The sequence below is a fragment of the Lepidochelys olivacea genome, assembly GCF_965140295.1.
Source record: "Lepidochelys olivacea isolate rLepOli2 genome assembly, chromosome: 8".
Lineage (NCBI taxonomy): Eukaryota > Metazoa > Chordata > Testudines > Cheloniidae > Lepidochelys > Lepidochelys olivacea.
In genome coordinates, this window is record NC_140418.1 from 70,780,942 (window position 1) to 70,804,529 (window position 23,588).

The window sequence follows — 23,588 nt, forward strand, 5'->3', positions numbered from 1 at the left end:
CCAGTGTGTGCTGCTGAGTGCTTGGCTTGCAGACGTTTAAGGCGTTTACAATCGGAAGCCCAGAGCAGATCTGCTGGAAACTGTTCTTCTTAACTCTAGATCTGTGGTTTTCAACCCTTTCTCATTTGCAGACTCCTAAAAAATTTCAAATGGAGGTGCTGACCTCTTTGGAAATCTTAGAATAGTTTGCAGACCCCCAGGGGTCCATGGATCACAGGTTGAAAACCACTGTTGTAGACAGATCCTCTGCAAGCTCATCCTCAACCCAACCCCACACCCCCAGATGGAGATCACATATTCTCTCGAGAACCATATTCTCTCGAGAATCATCCCCTTGTACTTTTGGAATGATCACCATTCCACTCAAACCGGAACAACTACTTAAAGCTCCTAGCTGAAGTGTTGTGATAAGATAGTATTAGCTGTTTTTCTCAAAAAGAACAAGGAGTACTTGTGGCACCTTAGAGACTAACAAATTTATTTGGGCATAAGCTTTCGTGGGCTAAACCCACTTCATCCGATGCATGCTGTGGAAACGACAGTACTTTTCACTGCATGCATCTAATGAAGTGGGTTTAGCCCATGAAAGCTTATGCCCAAATAAATGTTAGTTTTTAAGGTGCCACAAGTACTCCTCATTCTTTTAGCTGATACAGACTAACACGGCTACCACTCTGAAACCTGTTTTTCTCAGTTTCCATGCACAGTGGTACCTGGGGAATGAGGAGGTGATGAAGGAATTTATTCTCCCCAGAGCTTTTCCATCCTAAAATCCAGGAACCTCTTTCTTAGGCCTCCCCAACCAGAGGTCTCTGAATGCACTGGTTGGGAACCAAATCCATTAACTAGCACTTACCTTGTAGGATGTAGTAAGTGAGTTCCCAAATAATGGGTTTGGCTGATGGTGTTTGGAAAAGTCAGGCTAAAGCTTCAACCTTAAGGAAATGCTGTCAATTTGAAATATAGTCAATTTCAGAAACTTAGGCCCAGTCTAGAGAATATATATTTTTGTATGTAATTTCCTAAGTTAAAAACAACAACTTGAAAGCAGAAATTTCATGACCTGGAATCACATTTACACCCAATATGGTTCATCAGCAGGGTTAGAAACTATAGATTCACATTACAGTCTTGTTTCACTTAGTCTAACAGTAGTAACTTGTAGAAGTAGTAGGTTGTTATACTCCATGTGGAACAGCCATGAGAGGGTGAATGATAGACACTTTGCCAGTGGGTTTCATAGATATTTGCTAACAGCAGAAGAATGCTGAGACTCAGGAATCTTGAGTTCCATCCAGGTTCTAGAGAAGAGTATACTCTAGTGGTCATAGACCAGAGGTGGGCAAACTACGGCCCGTGGGCCACATCCAGCCCACGGGACCCTCCTGCCTGGCCCCTGAGCTCCTGGCCCGGGAGGCTAGCCCCTGGCTCCTCCCCCTTTGTGGCCCTTCCCCCGCAGCCTCAGCGCGCCACCGGCGCAATGCTCTGGGCAGCGCAGTTGCAGAGCTGCGACCTGACCTGGTGCTCTGGGTGGCACGGCTGTAGTGTTGCCAGCTATCGGTGCTCCAGGCAGTGCGGTTAGAGGGCAGGGGAATTGGGGGTGATAGTAAGGGGGCTGGGGGTGTGGATGGGGTCAGGGCGGTCAGAGGGCGAGGAACGGGGGTTGGATGGGGCAGGGATCCTGGGGGGGGGCAGTCAGGAAGGAGAAGGGGGGTTGGATGGGGCGGCAGGGGGCAGTCAGGGGTGGGGGGTCTGGGGGTGGTCAGGGGAGCAGGGGGTGGTGGATGGGGTAGGAGTCCCGTGGGGCCATCAGGAGACGAAGGGGGTTGGATGGGCAGGAGTCCGGGGGGAGCCATCAGGAGGCAAGAGGCAGGGGGTCGAATAGGAGGCGGGGGCTGGGCCATGCCTGGCTGTTTGGGGAGACACAGTCTCCCCTAACCGGCCCTCCATACAATTTTGGAAACCCGATGTGGCCCTCAGGCCAAAAAGTTTGCTGCCCCTTCATAGACCCTTCTGCCTGTGTCCCTCCCCTCCAACCTGTCTCTGTCCCAGGGTTTTCTTCCTGGCCCATCCTCACTACTGTAGCTCCTTGGCTTTCCCTCCTCCAGCTCCTAGCCAGTCTTAGTCTTTGTCTTTCTCCTATCCTGACTCCCAGTCTCCCTGCCTGGAGTCCTCATGCCAGTCTCCTTGTCCCAAACTCACATTCCCCCAAGTACCTCCTCACACATTCCCAGCTCCTAGGGTTGCCAGGTGTCCGGTTTCTGACCAAAACGCCCAGTTGAAAAGGAACCCTGGCAGCTCTCGTCAGCACCGCTGACCGGGATGTTAAGTCCAGTTGGCTGCGCAGTGGGCTAAGGCAAGCTCTCTGTGTGCTCTGGCTCCGTGTGGTTCCTGGAAATGGCCGGCATATCCGGCTCCTAGACGCAGGGGTGGCCTCTGCGGCTCCATGCACTGCCCCTGCCCTGAATGCTGGCTCTGCAGCTCCCATTGGCCGGGAACTGTGGCCAATGGGAGCAGTGGGAGCTGTGCCTTGGGGCGGGTGGAGCGCGCACAATTGCCTGGCCATGCCTCTACCTAGGAGACGGATATGTGGGCCAATTCTGGGAGCCGCCTGGGGTAAGTGCTGCCTGGCTGGAGTCCACCCCTTCCCTCAACTTAGCCCTGAGCCCCCTCCCAGAGCCCTCATATCCCCTCCCGAACTTCAGCTGCTGCCCTGAACCACCTTGCAACCCAAACCCCTCATCCTCAACCCAACCCCACACCCCCAGATGGAGATCACACCCCCTCCTGAACCCCAATCCTCTGCCCCAGTGCTGAGCCCCCTCCCACATGCCAAACCTCTTGGCCAGAGCCCCCTCCTGCACCCCAAACCACTCATCCCTGGCTCTACCCTAGAGCCTGCACCCCAGCCAGACCACTCACCCCCTTCTGCACCCCACCCTCCTGCCCCAGCCTGGTGAAAGTGAGTGAGGGTGGGGGAGAGCAAGTGACGGGGGGGGGGGGGATGGAGTGAGTGGGGGCGGGGCCTTGGAGAAGGGGTGGGGCGGGGAAAGGGTGTTCAGTTTTGTGCAATTAGAAAATTGGCAACCCTACCAGCTCTCTGTCCCAGACTATTACTTCCGCTGCCCCACTGTGGTCCAGCTCTAGTCCCCTCTGCATTTGAGCGAGGCAGCTTCCTTCTCCATGCTGCCTGGGCACCAGTATGGGGAGTACTGGAAACATCTGAGTCTTCCTCCTCTCTGTTCTTGTGCCTGTTACCACTGGGACCCACAGCAATTGCAAAGAAAGTCCAGCACATTGTGTATGGCAACTTCAGAGACTCTTAACAAGTCTCTGAGCATGTACAAACTGAAATTTTTCAGAGACTTATAACTTGGTCAATTTGGGGTAGTTTTTCATAGGTATGGCAAAAGGTACGTCTCTGTCACATTTCAAGCCCTTGCTCCAAAGAATGGACACACTAAAACTTCTCAATGCACTTGGTGTAAGAATTTTTTTAATATGAGCAAACCAATATACTTTCCCCCTAATCTCATACTTGAAAATGACTGCTACATTTTTGCTGAAACTATTAAAAAAAAAAAATTAAAAAAATCAGTCTTTAGGCAGGTGTTCAGTGTGGGAAATTTCAGCCTGAATCCTTGAAGTCAGGCAAAGTTATAAGCAATTGAAAACAGGGTGTTATAATGTGAAGTATTGGGTAACCTTAATTATAGATGTTGCTACCAGCTCCACCTATAATAATTAAAGTTACAGTGCTTCCAATATTTCACTTGGGGTGGTATTCTATGATCTTTTAGGCCTCATTGTTAGGAATGCTTTCTTGACATTTGATCTAAATTTTCCTTTTAAGCTACATTATTTTTATTTATTTATTTAAATTGTTTTAAGGACGAGTTCTTGATTTGATGATAGTTGCATATTTTGTTACATAGGAGGATAAATGTTCGAGTGAGGATTGAGCTACAATCAACATCGAATCCTGTTCATAAAAAGGTGTGTGGTCTTTTCTTTGCTCCTCCTTAAGTATTTTAAATGTCTTCTTCCTGATATGTAAAGAGAAAGCAACATGAACTTTTACTACATTTGTCATTGAGCAGGTTAGAGTCTGAAAAATCTGGTGTTTATTAGTATTCAGGTTTGTTGGCACGTGTTGGTTTAGTTTTTTTCCTTGCCTTATTAGCCCTTTATCTCAGTTTTATGGTTTCATAGATCTTAGTAACATATGATGCGTCTGAGGGTTGATGACCACAACAGTTTAGAGAGCCCATGGGTAGTAACAGTGTTTTTTTTTTTTTTCCAGCACTGACCCATCTTCATTATGTCTGACTCTTAACTTAGAATTCTAAACTGTTGATTTTAAAGACGTCTGAATGTCACAAAATTCCCTTTTCTATTTAATTAAAACAAGCACTTCTTCATGATATGGTGAATGTAATACATTGTAATTTTATAGATAGCTGCGCTAGATATTTTGAACATATGTAGCCCATCATCATAGCATCATTCTGCCTATTGCAAGACAAAGGCCTCATAATGTTGTTTCTAAACATCTTGGATGTGCTAAAAAAAAAAAATCTCGGGGTGAGAATCTCGCCCTTTTACCAGCCCATTATGCTGGATAAAAGGGCCACAGCAATGTAAAGGGACTTTAAAAGCCCTGGTCCCAACTTGGGGAGAATTCCCACAGTGCAGGAATTGAGGAAGACAGCTGTCACATGCTATCTTCTGAAGGCTGCCTTGCAGGTCCTCATGTAGGTGGTAAGGCTGCAGAATGTCTTGCTGTAGAGATTCTGGGTTGTACTGCTGCATGTAGCCATGAGGGACAAGCTGCCATATCTTAGAGACCGGGCTATGTAACCTATTCTGAGGGTGTGAGCAGCCCAAAATTGAGGATGCAAAGGTGGTTTAAAGCAGTCATTCTCAACCTGTGGTCCGCAGACTGCTGGGGGTCTGCGGACTATGTCTAAGCGGTCCATGAAAGACTTAGACTAAAAACTGACAGAACAGAATTCAACTATATGCACAGACAATAGATTTCCAAAGGAATCTGCACCTCCATTCAAAATTTTCAAAGAGATCCCCACCACCATTTGAAATTTTTTAGGGGTCTGCAAAAGAAAAAAGTCCTCATAACCCCTTCTCCCTCAGGACTGTGAGTTCTGTGCTATGCCTCTAAGAGCTGCAGCATGCTAGTTGGCCTTTCTGTAGTTACCATTCATTGATTTCTGTTCTGTTTTTAATGCAGTCCATTTTTATCATTCGTACTTGGAACAGTCAAATATAGTCCAATAAATACCTTTGCTTTGGAAATCTTCTCTGCTGGAAGTTAACGCGGCCTTGCTTTAAGATTAGTCTCTTTGTGGGAGGTAGTTCTTTTTCTTTTGTAATATTTAAAATAGAAATTGCCCTAAAATGCAATATAACTGATGTTCCTTTTCCCTCTTATTCGTGGTCATAGGTGTCTCTTATTTGCTGTAGAAAGTTAAAATATTTTTGGGTACTGTCTGAATATATTAATATAACTAGTTTATAATGTTTAAAATAATCTTTAAAAATATTTATTTTTAGGACTTAGTTGTCCAGTTGACTGATGATACTGACCCCTTTTTCCTTTATAACCTTGTTATATCTGAGGAAGATTTTCAAAGGTAAGATGTCAAGTTAATGTGCTGTTTATGAAACATTAAGAAATGGTAGTAAAGAATGGATATTTTGTAATTTTAAAAAGTTCTGCTTGACAATCAAATAGACCTTGGCTCTTACTGTGTTTTTCTGCCATAGATTGCTTAGTGCTCTATCGAGGAAGATAGTGTCATTCTCCTCCAGGTATAGATGGGAAAACTGAGGCATAGAGAGGTGAAGTGACTTGTCCAAAGTCATATAGGGCAATGATGGAACCCTGGTTTCCTAAGTTTCAGTCCGGTGCCATATCCACTAGATTACACTGCCTCCTATTTTTGTACCTCTAAAACCTTTTCTGGGTGTTTGTGAACATTTCGCAAGGATTTCAGTTGGAATACCCTCAAAAGGATTATTTCTATGAGCAAGGGTTTACAGAATTGGGCCATTCAATTAAAGATATATTTTGTATCATCACATTGTTGGGTCTCAATTTAATAGTAATCACTCAGGAAAAAGATCTCAATGTGGACAGCTCAATGAAAATCTCCGATCAATATGTAGTGGCAGTCAAAAAGGAGAAATAAAGCCCCAAACTTATTTGTATTACAGTAGTTCCAAAGGTCACAATCATATCTGCTCCATTATGCTAGGCTTAATGTACATACACACAATAAAAGAAAGTTCCTGCCTCCAAAGAGTTTGCATTGTTAAGGCTCCTATTTAGTACATCTATCCAAGTATTTGTTAACCCTATACAATATAGTGTTCTCAAAGAAGATTATAATTTGAAAGATACATATTTGTTCCCACATAATTTTGTTTAGTGAAAGATAATTTGCAAAACATTCAAAATAAAAATACCACACCTCTTGTGATTAGCTACTTGACAGTGTTTCTTTTGTACTCTGGATTAAAAATTGAAATGATAGGTGTTAAACTTTTAATGAATTAATTAGTAAAATATTTATTTACTCAGTGCAAATGAAAATATTTGATAGGAATGTAACTTGTACTTTCCCCTCTTTCTTTATATAGTTTAAAATGCCAGCAGGGTCTTCTGGTAGATTTCTCTGCTTTTCCACAAAGATTTATAGATCTACTTCAGCAGTGCATTCAGGAACAAAACAAAGATACCCCAAGGTAAATAACATTTTGGTACCACGTTACCAACTTTTAAAAAACATTTCTTAAACAAAACACACAATAGGCCAAGCACTCCAAGAAGCAATATAAGACCAAGGAAAGTCAATGGGATTTAGGCTTCAAGTGCCTAAATCACTTTTGAAAATGAGAATTTTCACTTTAGTGCCTTTGAAAATGTTACCCCTTATGCAACGTGTTTTATTTTTACAAAGTTCTTTTAAAGTGCATGCATCTTTAGAGGTTTTTTATTTGCAATTTCAAATGTAACATGAGTTTTATAACTTTTATAAAATCTCAGAAAAAGCGAAGATTACAAATCCACTGGCTTTTTTATTATGCATACAGGAATCTTTTTGGTCCGAGCATTATATGATATGTATGTGAAGATACTGTTTTTCTATTGGATTCCCTTTTATATTAACATAACATTAATTTGATAAAGATTTTGGCCCTGATCCTGCAACTGTATCCAAGCAGGTGGGGCTTCTGGAACTATACAGATCCAGTTGTGTGATAAGTGCCTTAATGATTATTATTTTGTAAAGTGAAAAAAAGCCTGGAACTTACAGATAGTTTGTAAACAGAGATATTATGTATTAAATGTGGTTCTGTTTTGTTTGTTTTTTAAGGTTTTTGCTGCAATTAGTTTCTTCAGCATCTGTGTTAGATCACGCACCTGCTTTTTTAAATGTAGTGGAGACAAACCCATTTAAACATTTGACACATCTCTCACTAAAATTCCTGCCAGGAAATGATGCAGATATAAAGAAGTTTTTAGCAATCTGTTTGAAATGTATTAAGGTAAGATGATAGATTTGTAATATTCGTAATTAGGTCCTGATCCTCCAAACACTTAACATTGTGGCTTTTATTTTAATTTTTTTGTTAATTTTAGTTCATGTTGTGGCTTTGCACATAGTTATATAGGTACATATTGTAATTAAATCAATACACTCTCTCTCTGAGGCGTGTGTATATTTAAAATAGAGCTATCAAATGATAAAAAGATCACAATTAATTGAAAGATTTAAAAAATGTCACGATTAATCACACTATTAATACAATACCAATTTAAATTTATTATGAATACTTTTGGATGTTTTTCTACATTTTCTAATATATTATTTTCAATTGCAACACAATACAAAGTGTACCGTGCTTACTTTATATTATTTTTGATTACAAATATTTGCACTGTAAAAAAGAGTGCAATCTACAAGTCAAAGCATGAAGGGGCATACGAATGTTTAGCATATCTGGCACATAAATACCTTGCAATGCCAGCTACAATAGTGCCATGCGAATGCCTGTTTTTACTTTTACAAGAAGCAGGCGGCATTATCTCCCGTAAATGAAAACAAACTTGTTTGGCTGAATAAGAAGTAGGACTGAGTTTTACATTTGTTTTGTTTTTGAGTGCAGTTATGAAAAAACAAAAATGATAGAGCTAGCACTACTGTACTTGTATGAGGTGAATTGAAAAATACTGTTTCTTTTGTTCAGTGTATTTGAAAATGCAGAAAAACATCCAAAAATATTTATAATAAATTTAAATTGGTATTTGTTATTGTTTAACAGTGCGATTAAAACTTTAGTTAATCACTACTATTTTTAAATATAGTTAATTTGTTTTGTGTTAATCTCTTGAGTTAACTGCAATTAATAATGGCCCTAATTTTAAAACAAAATCTGATAATCTGAATTGGCAGAAATTAGACACTTTGGATATTTGATGAATGTGGTAATGCAATTGTTGAGTTAAGTGAGCCTCTCAGTATTGGCTGCTTCATGGCTTTGTGCTGACCCGCTATACAAATGCAAGAGTGAAATACTTGAAAGTTAAGGATTTTGATCCTGCTGTTGGATCTACACGCGCATACCCATGCGTAAGTACAGAGCCTTCTTTAATTCAGTGGGGTTTCATTTGCCATTTATAGATTGGAAAATGACGTTGATGTGCTTGGTAGCATATCAGGTTTAAATAATGTTATGAAATGAACAGTGATCTCAGAGTTTGAAAAATCTTCAGCCTACAGTCCAGATCTCACTAATTTCTTCACATGTAATTTTTGTCTCCTTTTTATTTTAGTGCAATGTAAATGTAAACTGCCTCTGTAACATAAACTGTTTTTAAAAGAAAAGGTTCACAAAGATTATCCCCATAACATCTAGGTCAGGGTCTAAGTTCAGTCTAAGCTGTGTGGCTGTGCAGCAGGCTATCAAGGGCCATGCAGGCACACAGCAGGGAGAGGTGACTGTTTCCCGGCCCCAGCCTTGGAGCTGCCGTGGGCAGGGAGAGGGCTGTGGGGAGTCCTCTTTCCCCACTGCAGCCCAGGAAAGCCTGTACCCCAAAACCCTCATCCCCCAACCCCACCCCAGAGCCTGCATTCCCAACCCTGAGCCCCTACCCACACCCAAACTCCCTTCCAGAGCCTGCACCCCCTCCTGCATCCCAAATCCCTCATCCCCACCCCCACCCCAGAGCCTGCACCCCCAGCCAGAGCCCTTACCCCCATACCTCAACCTCTGTCCCCGCCCTGAGCCCCCTCCCACACTCTGAACCCCTGGCCCCGGCCACATATCCCCTCCATAGTGGTGCACATATCAAAATTAATTCTGCACATAGAGCTGGGGGCAGTACTGCCTTTAGAGCTGGGCACCTGGCTGGCAGCCGGAGCCCCTGCATGCATGGGGGGCGGGCAGCTTTCGATCCTCCCGTAATAACCTTGCGACTCCCAGTTGAGAACCCCTCATCTAGGTATTAATGCAACTACTTTTCAAACAATAGTTTAAAGTGTGAAGATCCTATTTTCTTGGGGAAATTTTGGGGAAAACTTGATTCAGAATTGTCTGCATTTGTACTGAATTACTTTTTTACAATTGAAAAAAGGTTTTTATTTTAGGATTCATGAAAATATACAACTTAGTATTTAGGCTGTCTTGGTAAGACTTTGTTACTGGCATAATGGACATGTATTTTTGGACTTTACATGTAGAAATAATGGAATATAGATGCTAAATAATGTTTCTAAATTGGAAAATAAGATTGTATAGATTTAAAATGTCAATTATATGTAGGAAGAAAAGTCATTATTGGAACAAAAGTTTAAAAAAACTGAAGATGACCTTACCAGACAGCTGAGCTACACACAGCAGGTAATTGACTTATGCCTTCCTGCCTTTGGTATAATATGTGTTCAGTCTTCTGAATTTTCTGTATAGCGTACCACATGTAAAGATATATTACTAATTGTAGAATTTCAGTAGGGTCCAGTTTATAGAACACTTCGTAAAATATTATCTTTTCTTGTTTCGTATCTAATCTTATATCTGTGCATTTATTTTGAATTTTTTGGCCTGTGGAGTATTTACTGCTGGTGACCCATAGATGTCTGGCTGGTTACATGGTGTTGAGAAACAACCAATTTTGGCAGGGCAGAAGGAGGTGAAGTGAAGTTCAAAAGTAGCCAGTGTGATGAACAGTTCTGAAGAAAGGTCAAAACATCATACTAAAGACAACTAAAAACACTTTACTTTTCCCTGCAAGCACTTGCTGTGGTTGCCATAGGAATATTATGTGCTCAGAAATATGAGAATAAGTAGTTCACAAGACTGTCTCTACATTGAAATGTCACACAATGAAGATATTTTGGAACTCTTTACTTTGTGTTCTGTATGAAGCAAAGAAAAAAATTATTAAAATTGTGGCTATTTATGTTCTAAAATTCTATTTAAGATAGATGGTGGGCCCTGTTGCGGTTTCACTTCTTTTTTAGAGGATGACGGCTGTGGGTCATACGGTAAAAATACAGACTGAACTTTGGTCACTAAAGAGAGAGAGAGAGCCTTAATGTTCCTTTTTTCCCCTTCTATGGACTTATCAGACAGTTGACATTTTAAAAACACATTAACTTTTTATAGAATTGGAACTGCTGTACACTTCTGTTGCAAATTTAAAAGAAAAATGCTACCAAGTAGTATATTTTTCATACTGAAAAGTTGGTATTTACAGCGCTGTGGCGTGGCTGAGTGTGTTCACTCTTTCTTCCACTTGATAGGAGAGAGTACCATGCTGTGGTTAGGGCATAAGGTTGGGAATTATGATTCTTTTACCAGCTCTGTCATTGTTTGATGACCCTCTGTTTCCCATCTGTAAAGCTGAGATGTATGTCACTGGGTGGTGTGAGGATTCAGTTAGTTCTGTAAAGCACTATGAGATCCTTGGATGAAAATCACAATATAGTGCAAAGTATTGTTCAGTATAATATGATACATTTTTCAAGATTCTTTATGCTGTCTCAACAAACACAGAGCTTGTCAGAAAAGAGCCGGGAATTAGATAAGCTGAGAAGTGAATGGACGTCACATACAACAACGCTAACAAATAAGCACACTCAGGAATTGACAAATGAGAAGGAGAAAGCTCTCCAGGTATGAGAACTGAAGGAAAAACAAACCAAAAATATAGGTACACATTTAGTAGTTTCTTAGTTTAAGGTTAGTTTCACTGAAGCACTTCTTCCTTTGTTTTCCAACTTTTTTTCATTACAGGTGCAGACTCAGTACCAACAACAACATGAACAACAGAAAAAGGAACTGGAAAGCTTGCATCAGAAAAGTATCCAACAGCTACAGAATCGATTGTCAGAACTAGAGATTGCCAACAAGGACCTAACAGAAAGGAGATACAAAGGAGACTCCACAATTAGAGAACTTAAAGCAAAACTCTCTGGGATAGATGATGTATGGAATGTTCATTTTTATTTTCAAATCTATATTTGTATAGGGATAACACAATCAATACACTCACACGATATACAGTGCAATCTGTGAAAATACAGCAAATGTTCAGGTTGTGGGAATCCATACTTTAGGTTCTGAAGTATTTATTTTTATTACCTATTTCTATTGTCTTATTGATATCCTTGGTAAGAGTTAGATATGGTTATTCAAACTTAAGGTATTGCAGTGTTTTTGTTTTGTTTTGTTGTTTTGAAAATATTTTTTCCAAACATTCTAGGAGTGCCAGAGAGCAAAGCAAGAAGTGCTGTCGTTGCGTCGGGAGAATGCTACTCTGGATGCTGAATGCCATGAAAAAGAGAAACACATTAATCAGCTACAAACACGAGTTGCTGTTTTGGAACAAGAGATCAAAGATAAGGACCAGCTAATTATTAGGACAAAAGAAGTATTAGATGCAACACAAGAACAAAAGGTTCTGTTAGTTTCTAAATATATTGTTTCTAAAGTAGTGTAGAACCATGCTTAATTGCTGTTCACAACTGGGCAATTGTGGATTATCCGATTTTGTGAACTGGCAAATAGATGATCAACCATGATTTAAAGAATTTAAGGTTACAGCATTGCAAAATACAATTACAGTTACAATTATAGTACGTTGTAGTCCAACAGTAAATATACACTACTTTTACAAAATATATTCATCTCTTACTATTAGATTTTGCTGACATATGAGACTGAATTTTTCTGTTTAAAAACTGGATTAGTGATGTGAAAATTAGTGAGGTGGTTCTTCTAGTAGCGTCCCTATGGGTGCTCCACTTCAACTGTGCATGTGCCCCATTGCATCTTCTATCAGAAATTTTAGGTAGCAGTTCCCGTTTGGCCCTTACATGCATTCTACTCTGACTCATGCTCTGTACCATGTCTGTATAGAGCTGCATGGGCAGACTGCCTTCAGTTTTTTCTCAGCTGCCTTGGGCTAAGATGGAGCCTCAGAAGTATCATAGAATATCAGGGTGAAGTGTCTGAATTGAGCTTATTTCAAGTAGGTTTTCTTTTTCCAAATAGTTTTACATAGCTAACTAGTTGTAGTGATAGTAGATGATGATGGTAGTAGTAATAATAATAATTATTTATTTATTTATTTATTTATTTATTATTGACGTCCTTTCAGGGTTTTGTTCCCTGCAGGGAACTTTAGGTTGCTGAGAGGGTGTGCCCAGCTCTTCAGGTTTTACAGATTGACTTTCATGCCGGCAGGCTATCCTGGTGAGCGATGGGCACTCCCAGTGCATCCATTACCTTGAGAAGTCACACGTCCCCCAGAAGTGTAATTTTTGCCTGGCATGAAAATCAAGAGCCAGAAAGAACCTGGAGATTAAATTGCACTGCCTCATGATGGAGAGCTGTCTGTCTAGTTTCTGAAACAGGCTAGGAGACCTCCTTCATACATTGGTCTCCAAGCAAGTTGAGCTCTTCAACCACTTTGGCGTAACACTCCCTTAGAGCTTCTAAGAGGGGAAAACTCAAGAATCCTCTCAAAAAGACTCTAGGAAAAGGAGCTCGGGTTCCCCAGATAGGGAATCTACTTCAAAGAAGCACTGGTCGCCGATTGAGACAACTACTTTTGCGCCTGTTGGTTCCTGACTCGGTACCCACAAGACTGCAGGTTCCTCAGGTACTGTGACCACCACTAAAACCAAAGAATCTAAAGGTTCCAGCACATCATTGGTACTATCAGGAGATTGAGCTGACAAGGAGAAGACTGTCTCTTCTAAGTTAGTACTCAAAGAATCAGCCAGGTTCTTGGAACCTTCCATTTCAGTACTGCAGAAGACCAGACTATCATCTAATGGTCGTTCCTTGGAGTGCATAAAGCCTACAGTGTCATTTGCTCCATCTACCAGAATCACCTCTGCTCAGGCTGCAGCCTCAGTACTGACTGCCATGTCGATACTGCAGGAGGTTAAATTTTCACAGCACCTCACAGTGACAGAGATGCCTGACTCCCCTTTGTTTGGTACTGAGGACCTCTGAGTCTCCAGACATTCACCCAGTACCGACAGTCACCACCTTTTTCTACTGGTGCTGTTTGAAGTCATCAACCTGCAATGGTGAAGGAATCATAACTACTTTATCTGGGGATGAAGAAGAGATGTTGTTAGTAGGGTGACCTTGTTCTCTGCTTTCACCTTCTGCTCCTCAAAAGTCTCTCCTTGTGGTTCAGGGCTTCAAGAGAGGATGGGAAGGATTGTTTAGCCTTATCATGGCAATGAGTGATGCTAGGGGTCCTAGAGAATTTTTGGCAATATGTCACCAATTGATCCCAGTACAGCAATTGAGTGGGCCCATGGGGTATAGGTGGGGGCATCCATGAGTGCTCATGCTATTGGCATGGAGTTTGAGGGTGTCTCTCAAATATGTTCCATTTCCCTAGCAGTCTCCAGAAAAATACTCCTCTGATAGTGAGGAGGGGAAACCTGAACCAGAATTTGGTTGGTAGTCACCTGAAGTGGAGGACCCATAGGGACACTATTTAAAGAAGGAGTGGTTACTCACCCTGTTCAGTAACTAGTTCTTTGAGATGCCCTCCTATGGGTGCTTCAGTACTCCACGTCCTTGCCCTCTGCTTCAGATTTCTCTGCTGTGGATCTTTGTGGTAGAGAAGGAATTGAGGGTGGGTCACCTGCACAGATCTATTTAGCCATGTTGCAGAGTACTAGGCATAGTAGAGTGCATGCATGGGTCAAACAGGCACTGCTAGCTAAAATCTCCAATTTGAAGGTGCATGCCCACCTGAAGTGGAGCGTCCTTAGCAGGGATTCCAAACTCAAATCACCACGAGGGCCCCATGAGGACTAGTACATTGGCCCGAGGGCCGCATCACTGAAACCATTTCATACAATGATACAAAAATATAGTCAAAAATGAAAAAAATGAAGAGTACTGTAGTATGCTAATAAAAGTCAATGTATTAACTTTTTTTAAACGGTAATGCGAAGAGGGGTTTTAATAAAATTTAAATACCTGTAACTATTCCCTATGTGGTCAGTAACAATGATGATCTACACTAACAGTCTGTCAACATAGATGTAATGGCAGGAACTTTTTTAAAGTAACTATTCATACAAAATACGTTGCCACTTTTTTAACAAACATTCTTCCCAACTACTCACAGCAAAGAATCATACATGCTGAACTTCATACCTCAGACTGCTCATCTAGTTCATGAGGCCCTGCCTCTTCCCACCCATTCCCAGCTCCCATTCCAACCCCTTCCCCAAAGTCTCTGCCCCCTTCCCCAAATCCCCGCCTCTTCTCCATCTCCTCCCCTGAGCGCCCGCGTCCCTGCTGCTCCCCCTCCTTCCTAAGTGCTGCCAAACAGCTGTTTCGTTGGCAGGAAGCGCTGGGAGGTAGGTGGAGAAGCGGGGATGTGGTGCGCTCAGGGGAGAGCGGGGGGTGAGGGGGAGCTTGGCTGCTGGTGGAGTCGGCGCCTATGGCGGGTTGCAGGAAATAACTCTGCGGGCCATGTGTTTGAGACCCCTGGTCCATAGGGACCATCTCGAACAACTACAGTGACTGCACAGGGGGAGTAAACCCTCTCCCGTCTAATGCAAATTTTAACGAGCTTGATCTAAATCAGATTTAAGTATTGTGCTCTTTTTTTTTTTTTTTTTTTAAAGAAGCACAAAACCTTGCTAATGGAAAACCTTTTGATTTTTTTAAGGTGATACTGGAAGAAAATACAGAGAAGAAACAAGTTCATGTAGGAAAACTTGAAGCAACAATAAAGTCATTATCGGCTGAACTTCTTAAGGTTTGTTTAAACATGAAATTGTCCTAATCATGGGATTTCTTCATTTAATTTTATGCATTGTTGTTTAATTTAGAAATGATTCTTGTTTAATAGGCTAATGAAATTATCAAGAAGTTACAAGGAGATTTGAAAACGCTAATGAGTAAATTGAAATTGAAAAATACAGTAACAATTCAGCAAGAAAAACTCTTGGCTGAAAAAGAAGAGAAACTACAGAAAGAGCAAAGGGAACTTCAGGAGACTGGACAATCTCTTCGAGTAAAAGAGCAAGAGGTAACTTAATGCATTATCTTAAGCTGTAACCATTTATGTATGTGCTTTAAATTAAGCATGCGTTTAAGTGTTTGCAGGATTAGCCTTGAATTGCTGTCTGTAAAACTGAATGACTTTACCCACTTATGAAATGGTTTATTGAAACAGAATTCTGGCAAATGTTAGTGTAGTGTATGTTTCTGGTTGATAAAAACATAGAGGGAATAGAGAGCCCAGTTGAAGCAAAACTCTCAAATTTTAGTAACAGCACTAAATTTGACAAATTGGGAAGTCCAAGAAAAATAGCTAAAATAATTATAAACTTAATTGTTTGGATCAATATGCTTTTTACCTAAAGAGACATTCAAATTAAAAAATAATTTTTTTTTTAAAGAGGGAGATTTTCTTGTATTACTTAGATAAAATATGAAAGATTTAAAAAAAAAAAAAGTTTTGCCCACTGTTTTTAGGCTCTATGCTTTATTTGCATTTGGTATTTTATTCAGTTCCAAGAATGAAAACATACTGGTCAGTTCAGTTTCTGGTTCTCTTGCATGTTTAAAACACTTCATGAATGTGGTTTGGAACTGCAAACTTCATATCTGGACAGAACTTCCAGCAAAGACAGCAGGAGTTCAGGGCCATCTCAGATTTCAGTTACTATTAGGGTTAGCAAACCTTTTAACAAAAGCTAACTCCTACAATGAAAACTCTTTACCTTGTTACCTCTTTAAATACAAATAGAGAGAGGATACTGTATTTGAATAGGGCTAGAATTTACAGAGTACAAAACGTTCAGTGAATGCAACGGAGTGTACAGAGCTATGAATCAACATACTTCTGAAGGGCAGAAACAGGCAAAAGCTGAGAGAGAGATTTTTCAAAGGCATAAATAGTTGCCCAGGGCCAACTGACACTTTTTTGCCTTGAAATCAATGCCAAGAAAATAAGGATCTTTTCATTGTGTAATCACACCCCTTTTGTACTACGATTAATTGTGAATCTAAATCAAAGCAACACTGAAAGATAAGATCAACTGTACTTCCAAATCCTTGATATTTATTTCCACTGTTTTCTTCAGTTTTTAATCATTGATATTTCTTGATTATGCTTGACGTAATTAGTATGGAAATATTTCAGGTATGCAAGTTGCAAGAACAGTTAGAAACTACAGTACAAAAACTGGAAGAAAGCAAGCAACTGCTAAAAACCAATGAAAATGGTAGGTTTACTGGATTCCTTCTTCAGGTCTCTCTCTCCTTGTTTTTGTTACACGTAGGGGAATTCTTCACCACTGCACATGCACAGAATTTGATCCCCTCAGATTTCTTTGCTTCCTCGCAGAAAAATGACTGATGGGGAAGCCACAAGAGTGGTCATGTGACCCCTCCCCAGCACTGTTTTGGGTGCCCAGGGCAGCCAGCAGAGGGGTGAATCACTGTGGGGCAGGGGGCAGGACTGGAGAAGACCCTGCGCCAGTCTCAGCTGCTAGTCCCAGCTGGGCTGGGGAGGACAGGACTTCCTCTTCCTCCTAATCAACACAAATGATTAGGGGTCTAGAACACATGACTTATGAGGAGAGGCTGAGGGAGCTGGGATTGTTTCGTCTGCAGAAGAGAAGAATGAGTGGGGATTTGATAGCTGCTTTCAACTACCTGAAAGGGGGTTCCAAAGAGGATGGCTCTAGACTGTTCTCAATGGTAGCAGATGACAGAACGAGGAGTAATGGTCTCAAGTTGCAGTGGGGGAGGTTTAGATTGGATATTAGGAAAAACTTTTTCACTATGAGGGTGGTGAAACACTGGAATGCGTTACCTAGGGAGGTGGTAGAATCTCCTTCCTTAAAGGTTTTTAAGGTCAGGCTTGACAAAGCCCTGGCTGGGATGATTTAACTGGGAATTGGTCCTGCTTCAAGCAGGGGGTTGGACTAGATGACCTTCTGGGGTCCCTTCCAACCCTGATATTCTATGATTCTTCACAGTATCTGGGGCCATGTCAGACCCACCCCCAGATTTCTCCCCTGGCTGCAGGAAGCTCTACAAACTCCCTCCCACTTTCCCTCCATGCTTCCTGCACCCATTGCTCCTCAGCTGCAGGGGGAGGGAATCACTGTACACTGATCACTGTTCATCACCCCAATGAACCACCTGCACCTGGATCCTCCTGTAGAGTCCCATGACCGTTGTACCCAGAACCCCCTAACAAGCCCCTTTGCATCCAGATCCCCCTTCCCACTCGGATCCCTCACTGAGCCGCCTGCACCCAGATTGCCCCTCACACAACTCTCTCAACCCACACCTGGATTCCCCCCCACTAAGCCCCTCCAAACTTGGATCCTGCTTTGCTGAGCCTGTCTGCCCCACACCTGGTGTACCTGGCAGAGAGTGGCAGGGCCCTGGGGTTTTTCTGGGGAAGGCCCTGTCCTTGTGCTGTGTCAGGGTTGGGTGCAGCCTCATCACTGAGTCCGTGTCCTTGGTGGGAGCTGTACAGTGATCTCCCACCTCTTTCCAGCCAGTGGCCTGTGTTTGCCAATGCCATGCTGGAGTCTCCACATTTATTTGACAAATAAAATTTGCAGAATTTTAAAATATTGTATGCAGAATTTTTAATTTTTGGCACAGAATGCCTTCGGGAGTAAAATTTTATATTAAAAACATTTTATTTCATCGTGAAGCTAGAAAGATTGCTCATTTCTATCATGGAATACTTGTGATTTCCTGCTGTTCCCCTCCGCTCCCGCCACCCCACAGCCCACAAGGATCAAACAATTTAGTAACCGTTCAGTTCAGGTTTCCAGTGTATTATAGTAGCCCTAATTTGTTTGGTGTGGTTCTTCACATAAAACAGAATTTCCCTTACAACTTTCTAAGTGTTACATTTTAGAATTTGAGAAAGTGTACATGCGATTCTAAATTTAAGCTACATGACCACGAGTTAAAACAAGAATTGCACAGATAAGTTACAAATTGATGCTTTGAAAATATAGGCTCCAGTTGTGCATCCTACTAATACACATGCTTAACTTTAAGCAGGTAAAGAATTTCATTGAAGTCCGTAGGAAAGCTTACATGCTTAAAGTTATGTATGTTTGTAGATCTCTTACTCTTTATGGGGCATAATCCAAAGCATATTGAACTCAATGAACTTAAATCCAGCTATGGGGTCTCTAATTATTACATGCTTACCTCCCTATAGTTGTGGGTTCTAATTAATACTCTATTGCTGTTCTATGAAAAATTAAGTAATGGGTTATAATAATGGACATTTAAAAGATGACTATGCTCTTTAAGGAACCTGATTTTTTTTTTTTAAGCCATTTTTAGCAGTAGATGGTTGAAGGGAAAAGTTAATCAGGCCTGTTACGTTTGAGAGATAGGACTTTGCGGGGGCGGAGGGGGCGAATATAACACGAATATAACATGAAATAGAATCATTCGCATGATTTCTTGACGTAGTTTGTTAGATTTACAGTACTAATAAAAGGGGTGGAAAACAAAATGCTTGAAAATTAGAGTTTTACTCCTTTTTCTATATAGTAATCACATGGTTAAATAAGCAACTGAATGAAATTCAGATGGCAAGAAAGCAAGAGATATTGGGAACGTCTACCATTCCACTTATACATTCAAGCAATGGCACTATTAAAACTGGCACTTCACCTCACAATATGGTAAGCTATCCAAATTTATAAAACTTTGTACTTTCTGTACATCTTTAGAATAAAGATACATGCCAAGTGAAGTGCTTACCGTACCTAGGAGAAATGCTTTGGTATTTGAATTTTTCTCATCATGTTGTGCACTGTTAATGGATGCAACAAAGTTACTAGTATCATAAATAAGAACTTCCTAAATTCTCATTGTCTTGAATAAGCGATATAAAATGTTAAAATGCACTAATTTGTACAATGCGTTTGGGCTAGTGAAATAGCATATGCTAAAATGTGCATGCATCTACACGTCTAATATTCTTAAGAGCCTTCTCTAAAATGAGTCAAGAATGTCCTTCTCAAACAGTCCATTACACCGCACTTACACCAAACACCAGAAATTGTATGTGAATAGAAAGATAGGCTATATAACACATGCTAGACATGCCACCAAGCAAAGGTCATAAAGTATTCTGGGTTGCTCTTTATATAACTAAGAGTTATTTACCTGGTGGAAGGGGATGTACAGGTATTTTTCCTCTGCCTGGAGGACCTAGAGCTTCTGCTAATCTGGTAAAACATTCTATATAATATATATAAAACTACATGCAGAATGTCCCTTTCACTTTTGAATTTAATATGAAATTAGAATTTAAAAATCTGCCAACACACAGAAAAACGATTACAACACTAATAGAAATTGCATAAGAAAAAGTGTGGGTGTCTTGCTCTTAGACATCTTCATACTTCTAGAAATGGTTACTAACAAATGTTCCAGATAGTCATTAATTTTTACATGAACATAACTTTTTAACTTAGGGCTAGTGAGGTATTTTAAAGAGCACAAGGGAAATGAGGAGTAAAAAATTCTTATAAAATGTTCTTGTTTAAAGAGACCAAATTAAAGTAGGCCTGCTGGCTCTTAAGATGTGTGGTACAATGCTTTCAAGGAGTTCTCAAATCTATCAGTCAGTGTTTATTTGGTTGGTTGTTTTTTTTTGATTCAACATATCTAGCACATGCCCATTTTACCTCGGCTAGCAGGTTTTACTTCTCTATTATTCTGTTCCCCTTCCAGTAACTAAGGCCTGTAGATCTGCAGCCATTTAATCTTAAAAAAAAAAAAAAAAACAAACACAACAAAAAACCCAACTTGTTTGCATTGCTACATTTTCTCTTTGATGCACAGTCTTGTGTGACTTACATACACTTGTAATAAGAGTATAGTCAAGAGTATATTAGTCAAATCTTGTGGTTTGTTGTTAGAGGGAAAAGTGCTAGTAAAATAATGCTTACCTTGTCTAGTATCCATTCACTTTCTGCAAGTATTCCTTTTAAGAATGTAAACCAATTTCTTCCCTGTACTTTAGTCACTATAATGTATAAACATTAATTTGTGGTAATATTTTGTGACTACAAAGGTCAGTTTTAAATTTTTACATCTGGGCTCAGTGAAATGAAATGCTCATTGAAGCCTGCCAGGCATGATTACCCAGTAAGAATACTAATGCCTAGCTCTTATATAGCGCTTTTCATCAGTGGTTCTCTACATTCTTTACAAAGGAGGTCTGTCTCCTTATCCTCATTTTACAGTTGGGGAAACTTAGATACTAAGAGGTGAAATGCCCTTCCTAAGGACACCCAGCAGACCAGTGGCAGAGCTAGGAAGAAAACCCAAGTCTCCTGAGTCCCAGTTTAGTGATCTTGAATGTCTGGTTTCTACTTTAAGTGAACCACTATTAAAAAGAAAACTAGAGATGCTGGAACTAGAGATGCATACATAGATTTTGATTTTCTACTGTTGCACTGCTGTTTCCTCCTCTTTCTACATTTTTTATTTTTCTCTCTTACAGCTTGACAACAGACTCCGTTTTACTAGCTCAGGAATCAGTTACCCCATCTCTCCAGTATGTGCTTTCCAAAACTTTCCAGAAACAGCACCTGTGAAAAGTGCCAACCAGCAGGTTTCAGGACCAAAGGCAGGCATTTATTTTTACTTCTGTGCTCAAGACAAACATTTCTAATCCTATATTTCTGAACAGTTTGACTTAATTGGCTATTTCCAAAAATTATTAACACAGTATGCTATGTGATATGGTTTTTATGTTAAGTGACAGCAAGAATTTGGCTATAAACACTAAATTATTTTAGTGGTAATAATATTTGGCATTTTCAACAGTTTACAAACCCTAATTTTCATGACTCTCCTGTAAGGTATTTTCCACCTTGTCATGAATTCTCCTTTGAACAAAAGCTACACAGCAAATTAGTTGTAGTGTTAAACCTAGAACATGAGAATTCCTGGCAGTTACCTCTGGTTTTCAGTCTAATATACCATACTGTCTCCCAAATGTAACTTTCCTAATTTCTATTTGATTATAGTAAACGTCCTACTGTAAACTAGTGAGAAAGAAGTTCTCAAAGTCAGCAAGGTTCCCTTTTCAGTTGTCTGTATATCTTCGTGTTCTTTATTCCTTACAGAAGTAGTTTGTAGTACACTAAACACTTCATATATTCTATACAATTTGGGATTGAAATTACTATAGCTCAGTGCCATAGCATCACTATTTCAGAGTATCCCGATGGCATGGGTGTGGCCTTGCAGGCATCCCACTCTTTGATTCCTCTTCTCAGGGCTCCTCAAGTATACTTCTCCAACACTGTCTTAGCTAATAACTAAGGCTAAGATTTTGTCATTGCTATTTTTAGTAAAAGTCACAGACAGGTCATGGGCAATAAAGAAAAATTTATGGACGCCCATGACCTGTCCCTGACTTCTACTAAAAATTTCCATGACAAAATGGGAAGCAGTTGTGGGGGGCTGGCTGGGAGCTCCAGGGACCCCCATCACCTGTGGGGACTTGGAGTTGCGGGGGTCCCCCTGCCACCTCCAGGGTGGTGGGACTCTGCAGTTCCCAGCCACCGCAGGCTGAAGTCATGGAGGTCTTTGGTCTGTGACAAAACTGTAGCTTTACTAATGACACCCATGTCATGGAGTAATATATTAATAGGGGCACCTCGAATCACAAACTAAAGTTCAATACCGTAACTCAAAAGGGTTGGGCTTTGCCGCCGCCTTACACTCCAGGCTCTACTGTCCTTCAGCCTAGAGGGCTCTCAGATTTAACTGTGGAGTCCCTTCCTAGAGTTCAAAGGCTCCAACCAAGCAATAATGCAAACAATGTCTACCCACCTTGGGCTTAATAAAAGTCCTATGTCCCTCCTGGATTCGATCTCTGCTCCCTGCCCTTGTACATGAGAGTGGCCAAAGAGGTGTTTCCTTGAGTGTTTCCAGCATCTCCTTCTGCTATCCAGGCCTCCTGGCTTCTGGCCTGTCTTCCTATTCCCAGAGAGGACCTGCAAAACTTTCTGCTCTCTGCAGCCTCTTCCTGCTGCTCTTTATGGATAGGCTTGGAAAGATGAGATTTTCATCAGTAAATGTCAATTTCACCATACACGCACAAAGCCACCCAAAAATATATTTCCATCAATAATAATCAAAATTTACAGATCAGCAAAGTAAGAAAAATGCTGCTTGAGATGGTTGTTGGATTCAAGGATATTTACTTTGTATATCTGTGTGTGGTTATAAAGCTTTAATGTGTTGAGTCTCAGCATGTGTTGTCATTAAATAATTGTCTGATTCCCCCATACTTTGAAAATTTAAATGTATTACATTGAAAAAAAAAAAAAGCTTTAAATGAACAATTGTTATCCAATGACCTTTTTTAAAAAATGAATTCTGCTGAGTCTCTTTTTGGGAGAACACCTTTCTCCTGCTCAGCTGGATCAGTTTAATGAACAGGGCTAGCTTGGCCCCATGCTCTTAAAGTGGCAGACTACCCTATTACACTCCGCAAAAGACTTACCTTACTAAAAACAATCAAACCTGATGTTTCAGAAAAAAACACCGAATACTAAAGACACCAAAACTTTAAACAAAGGCTTTCTTGGCAAATATCCGCTTTACTTTGGCATAACTGACTTCAATCAGATATCAGTCAGCACTATATTAGTGGGCTGTAAGCTGCTGCTCTACCCTAAATCTTAAATTTAACATAACTTAAATAATTGAGAAGCAGGAACTATTTCCTGTTTATATTGGATAACAAACCATGTTGCTATGTATCAGTAATTCACCCTGTGCTATCCTATTTATACACAGCAGATTTGTCAACTGAATTGCTTCTTTGGTTTATATCTATACTATTTTATTTCAGAGTAACAGCCGTGTTAGTCTGTATTCGCAAAAAGAAAAGGAGTACTTGTGGCACCTTAGAGACTAACCAATTTATTTGAGCATGAGCTTTCGTGAGCTACAGCTCACTTCAAGTGAGCTGTAGCTCACGAAAGCTCATG

At 40.6% G+C, this 23,588-nt stretch overlaps 1 protein-coding gene across 2 annotated transcripts in view; it reads left to right on the forward strand.

Moving 5' to 3' along the window:
* The window catches only part of SASS6 (SAS-6 centriolar assembly protein), a 30,020-nt gene that overhangs the window by 632 nt on the left and 5,800 nt on the right, over nt 1–23,588 (forward strand). For both annotated transcript variants that reach the window (XM_084637326.1, XM_084637325.1), the window contains exons 2-14: nt 3,936–3,996; nt 5,572–5,651; nt 6,661–6,765; nt 7,398–7,569; nt 9,847–9,924; nt 11,080–11,199; nt 11,320–11,511; nt 11,789–11,983; nt 15,239–15,328; nt 15,422–15,601; nt 16,721–16,802; nt 19,117–19,250; nt 21,083–21,208. In XM_084637326.1, the coding sequence (XP_084493452.1) occupies nt 3,936–3,996; nt 5,572–5,651; nt 6,661–6,765; nt 7,398–7,569; nt 9,847–9,924; nt 11,080–11,199; nt 11,320–11,511; nt 11,789–11,983; nt 15,239–15,328; nt 15,422–15,601; nt 16,721–16,802; nt 19,117–19,250; nt 21,083–21,208 (1,615 nt within the window). The remainder of the gene's footprint in view (nt 1–3,935; nt 3,997–5,571; nt 5,652–6,660; nt 6,766–7,397; nt 7,570–9,846; nt 9,925–11,079; nt 11,200–11,319; nt 11,512–11,788; nt 11,984–15,238; nt 15,329–15,421; nt 15,602–16,720; nt 16,803–19,116; nt 19,251–21,082; nt 21,209–23,588) is intronic.